The sequence below is a fragment of the Hyperolius riggenbachi genome, chromosome 5, assembly GCF_040937935.1.
Source record: "Hyperolius riggenbachi isolate aHypRig1 chromosome 5, aHypRig1.pri, whole genome shotgun sequence".
Lineage (NCBI taxonomy): Eukaryota > Metazoa > Chordata > Amphibia > Anura > Hyperoliidae > Hyperolius > Hyperolius riggenbachi.
This window is the reverse complement of record NC_090650.1, coordinates 20,682,589-20,701,358: the sequence shown is the minus strand read 5'-3', so window position 1 is coordinate 20,701,358 and position 18,770 is coordinate 20,682,589. Positions and strand designations below refer to the sequence as shown.

The 18,770-nt window shown below is 45.8% G+C and overlaps 1 protein-coding gene across 15 annotated transcripts in view; it reads right to left on the bottom strand.

Annotated features, from left to right (window-relative positions):
• Window positions 1–6,394: 6,394 nt before the first annotated feature.
• OBSCN (obscurin, cytoskeletal calmodulin and titin-interacting RhoGEF) overlaps window positions 6,395–18,770 on the bottom strand; it is a 511,999-nt gene continuing 499,623 nt past the window's right edge. For 13 of the 15 annotated variants that reach the window (XM_068235137.1, XM_068235143.1, XM_068235140.1 and 10 more), the window contains 4 exons: window positions 18,278–18,501; window positions 16,933–17,008; window positions 11,702–11,851; window positions 6,395–10,333 (listed from right to left, as the gene is read on the bottom strand). In XM_068235137.1, the coding sequence (XP_068091238.1) occupies window positions 10,156–10,333; window positions 11,702–11,851; window positions 16,933–17,008; window positions 18,278–18,501 (628 nt within the window). In that variant the 3' untranslated portion in view covers window positions 6,395–10,155. The remainder of the gene's footprint in view (window positions 10,334–11,701; window positions 11,852–16,932; window positions 17,009–18,277; window positions 18,502–18,770) is intronic. The other 2 variants (XM_068235151.1, XM_068235152.1) reach the window with 1 other exon arrangement.

The following is an 18,770-nucleotide window of genomic DNA, read 5'->3' as shown; positions in this document are numbered from 1 at the left end:
GCCCCAATTTGAAGGAGTTGGGAAGTATGTAGAGAAAGAAATTCACATTGCAGCTCCGAGGACTATAGTGTTATCTTTAAAGAGAACTGAGCACCCTTTTTTGCACCTAGGGCATCTCAATATCACATTAACAATGCATGCTAACATTGTGGCTCATTAATTAAAAAAAAACTTCCATTTTACCTCTTCTTCTTACATAAAATTTTTTGGCAGAGACTTTTATTACCCTGCTTCTGCGGATGGCAGGGCCTGCCCAACCCTCAGAAAATTCAGGCAGATAAGGCCTGATGTAATTATTTTACTGCACCCATTAGCAGATAGCAAACAGGAGCTTGGGGGGGGGGGGGGGTATAAGTAAGGGCAGAGGGGAAAAAAATGGTGCTTAATTCACTTTAAAGCGGGATTGTTACCATAAAAATCAAATTTCAACAGCAACTGGCCCGAGTGTGTTAAGTGATAAAGATGCTAATCCTGCATTCAAAACTTGAAAAACTTTTTCTGCGGTTTGGCGTTATCACATACTTAAGGAGCACTGGCCCTTTAGTAGTCAGTGCCAAACAGTTGCATGCTGGGGGTTCTTTTTATCTATAATATATTCCTCTTCTACCCTTTATTTCCCTGCCTAGCTACCTATCTGAAACACGATCCCCTGCTCACTTGTGTTTACAAGCAAGGCTGAGGTGACTCAGCGATTGGAGGAGAAAATAAAAAAAAAGTAAAGGGCAGAAATGACATCAGGATTTAGCCTAAACTGTGGGCAAAAGACATGGTTCCCACCAGGAACAGAATTCTCGTCATTTACTATATAAAATTCACTGAAATCAAAACGTGGACAGTACAATACATGTGTTATGTAAGTAGATCAAGTATTTATCTACTTATATATGTGTTTGTTTTCCCTGGCGTAGTATGGCTGATCCTACTGATATAAAGACAGTAAATTGACTGGAAAAAGCTGCTTATATTTTGTTAAAACTGGGTATGAAAAAAGCGTAAAAATGTATTAAAAGTCTCTCCGTGACACAAATGATTTTCAGTATCAGAAATACTGTTATCTGCAGTATTTTAAATCCTGTTCTAGGCAAGAGAAAAACAGTATTCAAAGCGGATTTACAATAACTGGTATCACTAAGGGCTCACCTTCATTTACCACATGCTAGAGTTCTCCTTTAAATGATTAAAACCTGTTAAAATGTGGCTCTGACCAATAATGCAGTTTTCTGGTTAATCATTTTTTTTATGTATACAGTATCTACTTCCCCATTGGCAGAAATCTGTTCATGTACATCAAATGCTGCAGTGCTGCCACCTGCTGGTCTGTCTGCTTCCTGCGCCTCTGCCTGCAAGTTCCCCACTTCCAGTTATTGCTGTGTAAAAGATCTAAGATGGCCATGAATGGCCACACATCTCTTGACTTGGCGGGCGATCGACCATCCGCTTCGATAATTATTGAATTGGCTGAAAGTTTGTTCTGCCAAGAGCATGCCGATCGACGATGCAACCAATATTGGGCCGACATTTGTCAAATGTATTGATTGGACATGCTGCTAGGTGTTGGGCTAACGTGGTCGATCAGTTGTGCGGCTGTAATGGCGACATATATCGGGACAAGCAACGAACACGTCTCCCATAAATGTCAGATGTGCCCCCCGGCCACCACCTCCTTGCACTGTACTTAAAGGAACACTGTAGGGGGGTCGGGGGAAAATGAGCTGAACTTACCTGGGGCTTCTAACGGTCCCCCGCAGACATCCTATGTTGGCGCAGCCACTCACCGATGGTCCCGCCTCCGGTTCACTTCTGGAATTTCTGACTTTAAAGTCTGAAAACCACTGCGCCTGCGTTGCCATGTCCTCGATCCCGCTGATGTCATCAAGAGCGCACAGCGCAGGCCCAGTATAGTCTGTGACTGCGCAGTACACTCCTGGTGACATCAGCGGGAGCGAGGACACGGGCGTGCAGGCGCAGTGGTTTTCTGACTTTAAAGTCAGAAATTCCAGAAGTGAACCGGAGACGGGGCCGGAGCTTTGGTGAGTGGCTGCGCCAACACAGGATGTCTGCGGGGGACCGTTAGAAGCCCCGGGTAAGTTCAGCTTATTTTCCCCCGACCCCTCCCTACAGTATCCCTTTAAACATTACCCACTTGGTTGCCGAAGTAACATGGGCATGTGTGTAACGTCATGCCCATGTATAACAACATGGGGCGCGTGTATGCGGATGGAGCTGGCAGCGGATATGGACAGGTAAAGTATAGAGCACTGGAGGGGTACAGTGGCGGATATGGCGTCACAATGCAGATTCCCAATCAATTTCAGCATGAAATCAATCGGGGATCAGCCTGTGGTGTACGGGCAGCCGACAGATTTCTCTCTACATTGCTTCCCTATCTAACAGAAGCTGCTCTGTCATGTGCTTTGCCTCAGACTTATCGCTACGCCAGGGGTCCCCAAACTTTTTCGGTCAAGGGCCGGGTTAACATACATCAGACTGCTGGGGGGGCTGGAACATATATAAAATGATGTTGAAAACATGACATTGTATTCTCCCAATCATGCCCAGAGGAGAGCTCCCAGCAGCAGCCAATCAGTCATGTGGCGCCCGAAGAACGTCTTTGTGCACCAGACAGTGGAGCATACCCAGCTGACAACCTGCCAACCAGTTGGATCGCAGAGTCACCTGATGTAGAATTGGATTGGAAGCCAGCAAATGACTGCTCACTGGCTTCTACAGTAAGTGGATGGGTGGTGAAAGCACTGCTATTCTATATGCAGGGTGCCAATATTTAGAGGTGCAGTGGGCCACATCTATTTGTGTGTGGGAGCCAGTGAAAAAGCCTTGGGGGGGCGCATTTGGCCCACGGGCCGTAGTTTGGGGACCCCTGCTCTACACTATGGATGCATTTATACAGAGTTCATCATCAAACTATTTCTGAGAAATTGACTCCCAATCAGAATTGGACCATCCACAAGGCAATCCTAGGCAGTTCCCCAGGGCCTGGAGAGAGTCTAGGGGCCTAGCAGATGCTGGCCCCCACCAAAGCTGACCATCAGTAGTGAGCAAAAACCGCTATCTTGCCTAGGGCCCGTTTTCATCTTCATCCTTCCCTGCTGCGGATCCCTGTCAGGTAACGGTGTGGCCGAGGCTGTACAGGGAAGCTGTCAGACCAGCAGACAGCAGCGTTTCATGTATGCACACAGACTGCTGGATCATGGATGGACATTGCATTATTGAGGGGACAATCCATGGTCGATTTAGCATGGTGACAGGTCCACTTATCCTTTAAATGCTGCACCCCTTTGCTTTGTTTGTTTTTTATAACTTTGGGATGAGATGTAAATACCCTCCTGTGATAAAACCAATGAGCTGGACTCTCAGCAGTGTCACAACAGGAGCAGTGGATGTTATTTGGCATGCAGGGAAGCATGAACTCGCCAACGGTTTGGAAATACGACAGCTTGTTCCAAGGCTTATAATAGGGTCGCACCACTCAGTCCAGATATTTCCGTTACCAGCAGAGTCTCCTGAGGACGCCAGTGGAGAGATCTCTACCCCACACATTTCCCAGCTCTGCTGCCGTCCTCTCTGGAAGGTTCTGTGACCCCGCTCTCTGGAAGGTTCTGTGACCCCGCCCACTTTATTGTGTGCCCTCTCCTCCTGTTATTATAAAATGTGTGAACGTAGACAGTAGGAATAGGGGCATGGATGTGCAGAGCTGGGAACTGAGAGGTGAAGAGATCTCCGCACCAGTGTCCCCCCAAGATACAAGAAATGATCTCTGCAGCCAGCACCGAGCACTGAAATAACTGTTTTGGGTGAACTTCGCTTTTAAATAATCTCATACGTATGTAACAGAATGTTTTATTGAGATCAGAAATATTTTAATACGGATGTTGTCTGTTTTGTGATGTCATTAACTGTAATAAACTTGCTGTATTTAATCACAAGGTGTTTGGCTCTCAGTGCAAGCAATGCTTAAAGAGAAACCGTAACCAAGAATTGACGTTCATCCCAATCAGTAACTGATACCCCTTTCCCATGAGAAACGGTCATCAGGGGGTCCAGTATGGCTGATATTGTGGTGAAACCCCTCCCACAGGAAACTGTGAGGACCATGTGAGTTTCCTGTCTGTGAACCTCGTTGCATCGTGGGAAATAACTGTTTACAGCTGTTTCCAACTGCCAAAAAAGCAAGCAGCATCTCCTTCCAGTGACATCACCTGCCAACAGTAAAAATGTCATCATGTGATTAATGTAAATCAGGGAGAGGAGAGATATTACAATGGGCAAACACTGACTAAATCATTTATACATAATTATTGTAAAAATGAAGCACTTTTCTTTATTACATTATTTTCACTGGAATTCCTATTGTTATTGCTGCATAGTCCGCAGAGTATTTGCTATAGGGCCGGTCTTCTTGGTGCTAGATTAAGGGCTTAACCAGCTGAGCGGTCTGGACGAGCTCAGCTCGTCCAACACCGCCAGAGGCTGCCGCTCAGGCCCTGCTGGGCCGATTTTAATGAAATAAAGAGCAGCACACGCAGCCGGCACTTTGCCAGCCGCGTGTGCTGCCTGATCGCCGCTGCAGCGCGGCGATCCGCCGCGTGCAGCGGCGAAAGAGGGTCCCCCCAGCCGCCCGAGCCCAGCGTAGCCGGAACAAACAGTTCCGGCCAGCGCTAAGGGCTGGATCGGAGGCGGCTGACGTCAGGACGTCGGCTGACGTCCATGACGTCACTCCGCTCGTCGCCATGACGACGAGGTAAGCGAAACACGGAAGGCCGCTTATTGCGGCCTTCCGTGTTACTTCTGGCCGCCGGAGGCGATCGGAAGAACGCCTCCGGAGCGCCCTCTAGTGGGCTTTCATGCAGCCAACTTTCAGTTGGCTGCATGAAATAGTTTTTTTTTTTATTTAAAAAAAACCCTCCCGCAGCCACCCTGGCGATTTAATCAGAACGCCAGGGTGGTTAAAGTGAACCAGAGACGAAGCACCCTCATGTATTTTACCATATATATCAGTGGGAACATTAGAGAAAACGCCTACTATGTTTCCTGTTTCATTCTGCACTGCACAGCTTGCTTCTTAGCAGCCCTGATAAAATCCACCACTAAGCATTCAGTCTGGCTTTGCTCAGGAATCATTATAGCTGAGTCTGTCTTCTCTGATGTCTTTTCAAGCCCAAGCCTGCCCCTTTGTGGCTCTGCTATAATGACTCTGCTATAATGATTCCTGAGCAAAGGCAGACTGAATGCTCAGTCCGGGATTTTATTAGGGCTGCTAAAAAGCAAGCTGAACAGTTAAAGCGGATCAGAGATGAAAAACTAACTATAACAAGTAACTTGTCTATATATCTTATTTAAAGTTTAGTTTACACAGCAAATCTAGCTGCAAACAGCTTCGATAGTTTATGATTATTTCTGTGATACAATGAGGGCAGCCATGTTCTGTTTGTCACATTGTCACAGGCTGAGGGCTGGAGATGCTATTAGCTTGCCTGTGTGTAAATTCAGTCCCCTCTCCCTCTGAAATCAATGGCTAGTAACCTCCTGCCCAGACTGAGCTCCCATAAGCCCTTGTTACAGTGCCAAGACACTCTAAAAAGCTGTGGGCGAGGCTTGTTTAGTTTATAGGGAAATAAAATAAAAAAGGATTTGGCTTGAGGAATGCCCTATAAACCATATGAAAGGAACACAATTATGCAATGAGTAAAAGTTTATCTCGGATCCACTTTAAAAATGAAACAGAGAGCAGGGTAGGTGTTTTCTCTAATGTTCCCACTGATATATATGGTAAAATACATGACAGTGCTTTGTCTCTGGTTCACTTTAATTCGATTAATGATCAAGGGCTCTGAATCTCGGCTCTTTCTGTTCAGCAAGCCAATACCTATTCAGTAAGGAGACCTTGGGCAAGACTCCCTAACACTGCTACTGCCTACAGAGCACACCCCAGTAGCTGCAGCTCTGGCGCTTTGAGTCCTCCAGGAGAAAAGCGCAATATAAACATTATTTGTCTTGTCAGCTTCAGTAGTTTCTCTGTGTGGGTGGAGCTTACATTCCCTGTGACATCACATTCCCAGTTCAAGCCTCACCTCATGCTGTGCAGCTGGATCAGTGCAGGAGGCGGGACCAGGATGCATGCTATTAAAGTGGACCTGAACTCCGCTCCGCTTGCACTGGACGTAAGGAAAACCTAGAAAAATGCACCCTGTATGCATTTAGAGAGTTTAGCCAGATTCCCCCTCATCTGTGACTAATCACGACTGTAATTTGATCCCTCAGTTGTGTCAGCTTACTGCCATGGCAGAGTAGTGCTCTCCGCAATTGAGAGATTAAATTGTTTTCTCCCAGAAGTAGCTCCGCCCACTCTTGCTATCACTTTTGGTTGTGTTTCATGTACTGCACACTACTTTTTGTTTTTGTCAACACTTTTTTTCTTTTTTATTGCAAAAAATCAAACACATAAAATCATACAACAAGAAATCGGTATAAATACATGCAAATTATACAACCTCACTGGAATAAAAATCTGTTCCCTTAACACTAAGAAAAATGAAGGGCGTCCCATGTGCTCGCCCTTACACCGTGACACAGGATAAGCGTCACATCCACGTTTCATAGATTACAAAACGCCCGTGGTATACCGTGATACTGGCGGAAGATGAGTTGTAAGTCCAGAAATGAGAGACGGCCACAGAGTGCCACGTCTGCGGGATGGAAGCGATTTACATGGCACACGTGGAAATACTGTATATGTGGTGTGTAAAATACACATTTCTGAAGGGCTATAGTTGATTCATTGATAATAGGGGTCTATTTATAAAAGGACAAAAAGAGTGATTGGATTAATATTCCATTCACCAGGCACTGAGCATCAGCTGATTCACTTATATTTTAAGCCTTTATTTCGTCTTCGCGTTACATTTCCTTGCTTCTTATTAGTACAGCTGTAATGTGTATTTATGGTCTCTTCCCCTTTTTGTAGGCGAGTATGTAACTTTTTTCGTTTTTAGCATCAGCATCTTAACATAAGATCAGAAATACTGAAGCAGGAGGCTGAAGAAGACACAGAGATCACTCAACATGCAAGCTCCTAACTGCGTCCTTACTAATGTAACCAAGCTTTGCAGGGAGGAGCCTAAAGCGGTTACTGGGAGGATTCTGGGTATGCCAAATATAACTGAACACCCAATGTGCTGAGAGGAATGAATGGGGAGGGAAGTCTCACACTACAGAATTCACCAACTTCCTTTTTTGGACAACCTAGGCTGTTAATTGACCAATTATTTTTCAGGAACATAATTTATTGATTACCTGGTGGAATTTGTGCTGAGCAGCTGGTAACTGCTCTCTTGTGCCCTCTATAGGCACAACCACTTATTGCAGTATGTGCCCAAGCCTTTTTTTATTTTATTTTATTATTATTATTTAGTATTTATATAGCGCCGACATATTACGCAGCGCTGTACAGTATGTATATATATATATATATATATATATATATATATATATATATATATATATCGTCACTAACTGTCCCTCAAAGGAGCTCACAGTCTAATCCCTACCATTGCCATATGTCTATATTATGTAGTGTAAGTACTGTAGTCTAGGGCCAATTTTAGGGGAGCCAATTAACTTATCCGTATGTTTTTGGAGTGTAGGAGGAAACCGGAGTGCCCGGAGGAAACCCACGCAGACACAGAGAGAACATACAAACTCTTTGCAGATAGTGCCCTGGCTGGGATTGGAACCAGGGGCCCAGCGCTGCAAGGAGAGAGAGCTAACCACTACACCACCGTGCTTTAGTCGGTTTTATAGATAGACCCCCTATGTGTATATAAATATATGATGGTGGTTGTTACTCTGCACACAGTAAAACATAATACTGCTGAGATTAGTGCTTTACACTCATACACTGAAAAATAGAAACCCACAAATTGTATTCCTGTATATATCGGGCAGTTCATTATTGCCTTTAGGAAGAGTTATCATCTACAAGCTCCACAAGCAAAACAGAACCATTTATTAAAGTCTGTGCTGGTATAGAGGGGCGAAATCTGCTGAAACTCTTTCTCTAAAGGTTCCCATTAACGGTACAATATTTTCCTCAAATGCGATCATCCGAAAAGATCGTAAGTAATCAGAAGGTTATTGTCATTTATTCCCATAAATGGGTCGATTAGGGCACTTTTTCTTTTCAGATAGGACCGTAAAGTTCAACCTTACGATCGGCAAAATTCTGTATTCCAATCGACTAAAGAATAATGTCACAAAGATCCACATGCTGCATGGTTTTCTGCATAATTTTAGGGTCCCTTCCAAAAAGATGGCCTCATTGTAGTGAAAGGGTCCAGCATGGAACCCTCTGCATGCAAACTGTTTTGGAAGCTAATATCCTCCATTCATGATAATGTGGCGCATCTGTTTTGAAGGGAAGATGTGTACGCTGCCTATAATTAGGCTCAGCATACCTATGCTGGAGGTCATTCAGATGCTGCCTTCTTTGGGAAGCGCTGCCACCTCTCCCTGCTGTCTAAAAAAATTACTTGATGGCTAGCTGCTCGCCTTTGATATTTATGTTTGCATTCCTTTGCTATCAGAGGTTCGGGCTCTAGTGCATAGTCAGCATCTGTTTTGAATACAAGGCGTATATGCTGCCTCTAGAGGGCTCTGCACGCCTCTGTTGGTAGTCATTAAGATGTAGCCTGGCCTTAGGATGCGCTGACATTTCTCCTGTTTTCTGTACGATTCAATCGTTCGATCAGATCTTTACAATCGCATCTGAGGAAATTATTGTATTATTAATGGGATCCTTTAAGATGTCTATTAATGATACAATCTTGATTGTACAATCTTATGAAATGTAGTAGAAGTGAACGGAGTGAATATACTGTGAATGGATACTTTAGGTAGTCCCTCATATTACACAGAAGTGATAAGATTGTACAATCAAGATTGTATCATTAGTGGGAAGCCATACACGCATACATTGCTGCCTAATGTGGCAAACAGTACAATCCTTCTCTGATCTGATTCCCCCATACAATGCACACAGATTTTCAATACATTTCACCATGAAATTGAAAATGTATCGAACCACAGCATTGGGCGTGAATCCAATCGACCAAAATGTACCCTCTGTTCCGATTGTAATCTTCTTGATCAATTTTTTATGCAAATCGATTGAAATTACGATCAAAGCAGCTAGTACTGCTATAGATTTCTGGCAGATTTGATCATAAAAAACGAAATCAATACATGTATGACCTGATTAAATTCGATCTTATTCCCAATTTTATCTGAGCGATGACATTGCAGCCCTCATGCTCCTGTTGCAAAATAGAAACCTAAGCAGACAGCCGATTGGTTGCTGCAGATAATCGCCACCACTATACCACGATTCAGCAAAACTCGATTGTGCAAATCGCATCCCATTCACACTTTACACTGTAAAGCGCCTATATTATTCACTATACATTAAAATGGAAACTCACAAACGGTAATCTGACAACAGGTCTGACTGAGGAAGATCGGATCACAAACGCCATCGACAGCGGTCGGGTGAGAAGCCCCCCCACAAGAAGACAAGGCCGAGCTAACACAAAGATTGTACTAAAATACCTGAGTAACACGTCTATATTGCCCGGGGACAAAAGAGGACCTGTCATCTATACAACAGAGGCTGCCCTGTGCTCAGAACCAATACACCCCCAGACGTGGACTATCAATTCAGCAGACGACTCGCACCTTCCACACGTGGCCGGCTCTGCAGGAATCGATAGGCTGGATATTGCTTCAGCCCACTAAATCAACTCTTTAGTGATAACCACATCTAGGAGAAATCATGGAGAAGCATGTGATCAGTTTGGTCAGGTGACAGATATGTAAGTCTCTGATTTGCTGGCCATGATCATGGGCTTTAGCAGGATGTGATCACAGCGAATCATAGCTTTGCAAATCTATCAGCTGGTCAAACTGATCACATGCTTCTCCATGAGTTCTCCCAGACATGACCATCGGCTCTGACAATGTGTTTGGTTAGATGGGTACAACGTTTAGGAGGAGGGTTACAGCTGGCAAGGAGGAGGTGTGTTTTCACAAGTAGTTATGGCTGTCGGCCTACACAGTGATGTCTAGTGGCGGATGTTCTTTGTGTCAGGAGAGAGATGGGGGGGAAGTGTTGCTGGTGATCGTCTGAACCGCTGTCTGCCTCTGCCGCAGGAAGGACCTTAGTTTGGCGCTGGGGAAGTAGACTGGTGGCTGCTGCAACGTGGCCAGCCCCGCCTCCTGTAGCCACGGCATCTTCAGGCAGTCTGACGCTGAGGGGCGCCCCCTGGAGGAAGAGAAGATTACACTATAAACGAGATTCAAAGAATGCCTACAGGTCTGATTTATCTCTGCCTTGAGGAAGTGACTCCAAGGGGAGGTTCACACTTGTCCATACGTTTAATGCGTGGGATGCTCCTACACTGATAGTAAACTAGCAGCAGTGTGTGCTGATCTCTGCTACCTCCAGTATATACAGTATAAGCTGTTACTCTGTGCCTATTCTGTTAATAAACTAGCTGCAGTGTGTGCTGATCTCTACTGGATCCAGTATGTACATTATATGCTGTTACTCTGTGCCTCTACTAATAGTAAACTAGCTGCAGTGTGTACCAATCTCTGCTACCTCCAGTATGTACAGTATAAGCTGTTACTCTGTGCCTGTACTGATAGTAAACTAGCTGCAGGGTGCGTTGATCTCTACTACCTCCAGTATGTACAGTATAAGCTGTTACTCTGTGTCTGTACTGATAGTAAACTAGCTGCAGTGCATGCTGATCTCTGCTACCTCCTGTATAAGCTGTTACTCTGTGCATCTACTTATAGTAAACTAGCTGCAGTGTATGCTGATCTCTGCTACCTCCAGTATATACAGTATAAGCTGTCACTGGGTGTCTTTACTGATAGTAAACTAGCTGCAGTTTATGCTGATCTCTGCTACCTCCTGTAGAAGCTGTTATTCTGTGCATGTACTTATAGTAAACTAGCTGCAGTGTATGCTGATCTCTGCTTCCTCCTGTATAAGCTGTTATTTTGTGCATGTACTTATGGTAAACTAGCTGCAGTGTATGCTGATCTCTGCTACCTCCAGTATGTACATTATATGCTGTCACTGTGTGTCTGTACTGATAGTAAGATAGCTGCAGTGTGTGCTAATGTCTGCTACCCCCAGTGTGTACAGTATAACACAGGGGGACCGTGTGTGTGTGTGTGTGTGTGTGTGTGTGTGTGTGTGTGTGTGTGTGTGTGTGTAGGGTGTGTGTGTGTAGGGTGTGTGTGTGTAGGGTGTGTGTGTAGGGTGTGTGTGTGTGTGTGTGTGTGTGTAGGGTGTGTGTGTGTGTGTGTGTGTGTGTGTGTAGGGTGTGTGTAGGTGTGTAGGTGTGTGTAGGTGTGTGTAGGTGTGTGTGTAGGTGTGTGTGTGTAGGTGTGTGTGTGTGTGTGTGTAGGTGTGTGTGTGTAGGTGTGTGTGTGTGTGTAGGTGTGTGTGTGTGTGTAGGTGTGTGTGTAGGTGTGTGTAGGTGTGTGTGTAGGTGTGTGTGTGTGTGTGTGTGTGTGTGTGTGTGTGTGTGTGTGTGTGTGTGTGTGTGTGTGTGTGTGTGTGTGTGTGTGTTGATGGACACATGTGGACATAGTGGAGGGCACAGTAGTTTCATACCAGGGATTTGACCACAGAGCGCTCTGCAGGAATCGCACGGCCCCTCCGGACAGACCAGCATAACAATGGCTGAACCTGATCAGCCCCTTCTTGATTCCTTTCTCCAGCTCAGCGCCGTAGTCAGGACTGAACGGATACTCAGCACTCAGCCTGGAAAGCAAGAAAGAGGCGGGAATAAAACCAACAACAACTGGTGACATCATAAACAATGATAATGATCACTATATTTACCCCAAATATTTACTCCCCTGATGTTTAAAGAAGGTGTAAACCATTGTTATGGCCAGCTGCTCCCATGTTCACACTATGCATGTCTGGTAATTAGTTAGGGGTCAGGGTCCCTTCCAGAAGAATGACCCCATCGCCGTGGAAGAGTTCAGTACGGAACACACTGCATGAAAACTGTTTTTGGAAGCTAATATCCTCCATCAATGTTAATTTGGTGCATCTGTTTTGAATGCAAGATGTGTACCCTGCCTATAAATTAGGTTTAGCACACGGGATAAGGTCCTCCAGCACCCATGGCTGAGACACCAAAGTGCGCCCCTCCATTCCTCCTACCCCAGCCGTCACACACTGATTGCTTACACTAAGAGGCACCCCGGGCCCCCAACACCCTAATCTCTAGTTATCTGGCTTCAGACACTGCCATGTATCCCCTTTTATTATTTCTCTCTGTGTCAAACACAATAGGGGAATGATAGCTGAGTGAGTTGTGCGCCCCTACACTGCGCCCTGAGGCTGGAGCCTCTCTCGCCTCTGCCTCGGCTGGGCCCTGAGGACACTTATGCTGTTAATCATTCAGATGCACCATGTCTTGGGAAACGTTGCCACCTTCCTGCTATAAATATGCTGAAAGAAAAAGTTCACTACCACATTACACCACTAGGTGTCACTGAGTCCACGTGATAAAAAAAAACAACCTATTCACATAAATATTTAGAGTATAAAGCCCAATGCTACATACACACATTGGTTTGAACTGGGCTATGGTGGTCGATAAAAACTGCCTCGGCCTAGAATCGTGTGTACAGCGGCCGGCCAACATCTGCAAAAGATCTGGCATGCTGGATCACTAGCAATCCCTGACTTCTGGGCGCTGCCCGATCACATGCTCCTCCCTCTTCCCCTGCCTGCCGGAATCCGCTCCATCGCATGCCACTTATTCTCCCTCCACCCCCTCCATAACAACAGACACCTCGCTTGTCTGGAGGCTAGTAATGCATCTGTACAGCGTAGACAGACAGAAAGACACAGAACATTTATATCGCGCTTTTCTCCTGGTGGACTCAAAGCGCCAGAGCTGCAGCCACCAGGACACGCTCTATAGACAGTAGATGTGTTGGTGAGACTTGCCCAAGGTCTCCTTACTGATTAGATGCAGGCTTACTGAACAGGAAGAGAGGAGATTTGAACCCAGGTTGTCTGTGTCAGAGGCAGAGCTCTTGACCATTACACTATCCAGCCATCCAGTGTAGGCTTAGCATTTTTGCCCAAGGGATCAGAAGATGTCGACGATATACGATATATTAAATATTAACAATTAGCCAGGTGGACTGGGCAAAATGCTCAATATCGGTTGCTCGCCATTGTCATTTGGTTACATATTTGCACAGGATTGTCGTCCAGCACAGCGAAATCTGTAGTTTTCTGGACACCCGGTTTTTGAGGCTTTATTATTGATCTGCAACAGGATTTGTACTCAGTATAGATTTCCAGCCAAGACATTAACTATTTTTTTTTTCAGCCGAAAAAGATTTAAAGTGAACCTGCAGACTAAAAATCTACTCAACAGCACTGAAAAGGCTTGGTGTCTTTTTTTTCTTACTTAAAGGAATACTTAAGGCAAAAAAAAAAAAAAATGATCTTTACCCACCCAGGGCATCCCTCAGCCCCCCGAAGCTGGATGGTGCCCTCGCAGCCCCGCTCCGATCATCCTGTCCCCGCCGGCGGCTACTTCCGGGTTCGGCGACAGCCGCCGACAGGCTGGGAATGCGGCTGATTCTCCGTGTTCCCAGCCGCTATATCGCATATATATATACGCTATAGCAGCATAGAGGGTGATATAGCGGTTGGGGCTTCAGGGGGCTGAGGGATGCCCCGGGTGAGTAAATATCATTTTTTTTTTTTTTTTTTTTTTACCTTAAGTATTCCTTTAAGCCTCATTTTTAGCTGCACAAAAGCTAAGCTCTGCCCCATCAAAGAAAACTGCCCGGGCATTTTTCCCCTGATGCTGTGCAAAGCACGATGGGATTTCTGATGTTGTTGTTCTCGTTGCTTAGCAACTGGGAGGGGTGATCAGGACACAGGACATTTGGAACTGTGTCTCATGCTCCCTGTCACCTCCTTTCAACCAAAAAGATGGCTGCCCCCCTGACAAAGATGGCAGCCCCCATGACAAAGATGGCAGCCCCCAGTGTCAGTGGCAGACACCGACAAGTAAAGTAAACTGCACAGGGCACTAGGGGCCACATTTTACACTAGGGGGCAGCGCCAGGGGTGATGAGGTGGTGGATGCGGTGTGACAAGGCCGAATTCCGAGAGATTGCATGCTGAATTCAATCGGAAATCGGCCTGCAGTGTATTGGCAGACAACAGATCTCTTTCCAATCAGAGAGAGATCTGTCTCTTGGTCAATCTGCCTATAGATCGTCTGGGTACCTTTATGCTAGGTACACACAGAGCCGTCTCTGTCATTAGGCAACTCTAAATTTTGGCCTAGAGCGCCGTGGGTGGAAGTGGGCGCTCTTTCGCCGCGCTGTGTGTGTGTTTATTTTTTTTTTTTTCACTATCAGGTCGGCGCCGGCTGTGACAGGCAGCTCAGCCTGTGCCTGGTGCCGCCTACTGGTCCGCCCCCTTCCTCTCCCTTCAGAGCGAGCAGCCGGCTGTGACAGGCAGCTCAGCCTGTGCCTGGTGCCGCCTACTGGTCCGCCCCCACTACCTCTCTGTGCAGAGCGAGCGGCCGCACGCTAGTTCGTCTATACGTGCGGCGCCGCCCCTACCTCCGCCCTCCGCCTGTCACACGTGCTTGAAGGCACCGTGTGACGCACCAGGGACCAGTGCCACCGCCGGCTGGCTACAGGAGACTTCTGCAGGTGAGTAAATGCTGCCCACATTAGCATAATTTACTGGTGATTATCTCCTTATCTCCTACGATTATCTCCTGGTGAACGCTGGCCGCATTACGATTATCTCCTGGTGAACGCTGGCCGCATTACGATTATCTCCTGGTGAACGCTGGCCGCATTACGATTATCTCCTGGTGAACGCTGGCCGCATTACGATTATTTCCTGGTGAACGCTGGCCGCATTACGATTATTTCCTGGTGAACGCTGGCCGCATTACGATTATTTCCTGGTGAACGCTGGCCGCATTACGATTATTTCCTGGTGAACGCTGGCCGCATTACGATTATTTCCTGGTGAACGCTGGCCGCATTACGATTATTTCCTGGTGAACGCTGGCCGCATTACGATTATTTCCTGGTAAACGCTGGCCGCATTACGATTATTTCCTGGTAAACGCTGGCCGCATTACGATTATTTTCTGGTGAACGCTGGCCGCATTACGATTATTTCCTGGTGAACGCTGGCCGCATTACGATTATTTCCTGGTGAACGCTGGCCGCATTACGATTATTTTCTGGTGAACGCTGGCCACATTACAATTATTTTCTGGTGAACGCTGGCCACATTACGATTATTTTCTGGTGATAGCTGGCCACATTACGATCATTTTCTAGTGAACGCTGGCCACATTACAATTATTTTCTGGTGAACGCTGGTCACATTACGATCATTTTCTGTGGAACGTTGACCACATTACGATCATTTCCTGGGGAACGTTGGCCACATTACGATCATTTTCTGGGGAACGCTGGTCACATTACGATTATTTCCTGGGGAACGTTGGCCACATTACGATTATTTCCTGGGGAACGCTGGCCACATTACGATTATTTCCTGGGGAACGCTGGCCACATTACGATTATTTCCTGGGGAACGCTGGCCACATTACGATTATTTCCTGGTGAACGCTGGTCACATTACAATTATTTTCTGGGGAACGTTGGCCACATTACGATTATTTCCTGGTGAACGCTGGCCGCATTACGATTATTTTCTGGTGAACGCTGGCCACATTACAATTATTTTCTGGTGAACGCTGGCCACATTACGATTATTTTCTGGTGATAGCTGGCCACATTACGATCATTTCCTGGGGAACGCTGGCCACATTACGATCATTTTCTGGGGAACGCTGGTCACATTACGATCATTTTCTAGTGAACGCTGGTCACATTACGATCATTTTCTAGTGAACGCTGGTCACATTACGATCATTTTCTAGTGAACGCTGGCCACATTACAATTATTTTCTGGTGAACACTGGTCACATTACGATCATTTCCTGGGGAACGTTGGCCACATTACGATCATTTTCTGGGGAACGCTGGTCACATTACGATTATTTCCTGGGGAACGCTGGCCACATTACGATTATTTCCTGGGGAACGCTGGCCGCTGGCCGCATTACGACTATTTCCTGGTGAACGCTGCCACATTACGATCATTTTCTGGGGAACGTTGGCCACATTACGATTATTGTATGGTGAATCATTGCTGCATTATAATTATTTTATAGTGAATCATTGCTGCGTTATGGTTATTTTCTGGGGAAAGTCTGCCGCATTACTTTTATCTTATGGTGAATCTTTGCTGCGTTACGATTATTTGCAGCAGGGGGGCACCACACGGGGAGGGGGGCGCCACCGGCATTCTCGCCTGGAGTGACAAAATGGCTAGAGACGCCCCTGGGTACACACCTCAAGATTTACTGCCAGATTTACTGCCAGATCGATTTTTTTCCAGCATGTGTGAGTGATTTGATTTCCATTCGATTTTATAATTGATTTTCCGTTCACTTCTATGGAAAATGGATAGGAAACCAGATCGGACATGCTGGAAATAATTGATCTGCCAGTAAATCTGCCAGAAAATCTTAACGTGTGTACCTAGCATAAGAGCATATGCAGAATAACTTGTGTCTGGCACTGAAGCTTTCTCAGTCTCATAATGATAAGAATCTGCTGAGCTGCAGTGCTGGGCGGAGCCAATAACACACAATAGGATTTAATATGTTTTTGCCGTTGGAAGATTGGACATACGATGCTAACTGAAACATCAGTCAGTTTGTAGGGAGACATCGTCATTTTAATTGTAAGACTCACATGATAAATGCTGTGACCCCGACAGCCCAGATATCGGTGGGCGGTGCAGCCCCCTGTCCCTCCAGCAGCTCCGGAGCTAGGAAAGAGAGAGATGGTTCAGTCATGCGATGTACTGTGAGGTTGGCTACATGCTGATCTGATATAGTAAAACTTTGGGTGTACTAGTGTTGTCCAAGTCCTGGCGAAGCCCCATTAAAAGTATAAGAGAGTAACAGCCTGGTATAGTAAATCCTAATATAATAGAACTTCTGTTAAAGTAAACCCGTTTTTTGGCCACTGCAATATGCTGTATCCCGCTATAGTGGAAAGTGGGCGGGAGCATGCATCATAAGTCAGTGACTTGCTTGTGCATGGCTGCAATGCTACAGTATTATCCAGGCTGCACAGTAATGTGGACAGGGGAACACACTATCAGTACTGTACCTGCATTACTGGTGAGACCTATGCTTCCTATGTAAGCTGCTGCCTGATCACTGAGGGAATTGCCTGTCATCTGTGACTTGCTTGTGCATGGCTGCAATGCTACAGCATCATCCAGGCTGCACAGAAATGTGGACAGAGGAGCACACTGTCAGTAATGTACCTGCATTACCTGGTGAGACCTATGCTTTCTGTGCAAGCTGTTGCATGATTATTGCATGCAAATCCCTGCATACTGAGCATTATGCATTTTGATGTAGCTCAGACACTGTCTGCTCACTTGCTGAATCATTAAAACAAAAAAATGACTACCAATGATTCACTTAACTAATATACAGTACTATAGTATACTTTATGCGCTTGAGTATGACCATTTCTGATACAGTAAACTTCTGAAACAGTGAACTACTTTGCCCCTAAAAATCTACTTTTAAGCATTAAAGGCTCGTACACACATGCAACTTTCTGCACGACCAACCCAACAACAAGACCGACTGCACAACCAAGCGATTGTAAGATTTGTATTTTCCGCACACTAGCCAACTGAGTGACCAACTCATTTGCATACTGCGCACACAAGCGAACCCAACGGACTGCACGATATGTCCGCATGCAAGACAAGTTGTTTGAACAACTTGTACACACGCTGCCAACTGCATGACATCCACCCAACAGTTGTGCAAGTTGATCCACCGGTTGGATTGGACAAACTATCTGTTATTAGTCGCTTGTCAAGTCATTTGTCACACATTCACATGCCCAACTATCGTCCAACAGACCAAGTTTGGACAATAGTTGGGTGGAAATGTTGCACGTGTGTATAAGCCTTAAGTATTGTACCTTTGATACTGTGGGAGAATAAATATGGTGTCTGGGAAAGATCTCTGCCATATTGGATCGTTACAGTATAGTAGAGATAACCCACCCATGGTCTCCAGGAAATCCAGGTATCTCCTTGGGATAATGACTTTATCTGGAGAGTAGAACTGGGCACTCCCGAAGTCCAGGACCTTCAGCAGTTTGTGTTCCGTCACGATGGTGTTCTCAGACCTCAGGTCCAGGTGGAGGATCTGTTTATCGTGGAGGAATTCCACCGCGCTGAGGATCTGCCACAGGTAGTCCCTCACCTCCAGCTCCGAGTAAGATGGCCTGCAGAGAAGCACACATTGCCTGATCACTCATACACCAGCAGATCTGGATTCTGTCCTTTTGGCAAATACACAAGATCCAAACACAAAGGTTGACCCAACAGTCCATGGACCAACAGAGAAGCAGTGTGATTTAATAATTGAATCAGGGTGCTTTCAGACGTACATACAAAATGGGCGCCAGAAATATCAGCTAGTAGAATATCGATAAAATGATCAACTTTGTACTATTGGGCAGCGTAACTCCGACAGTAAAATATCAGTAAATTA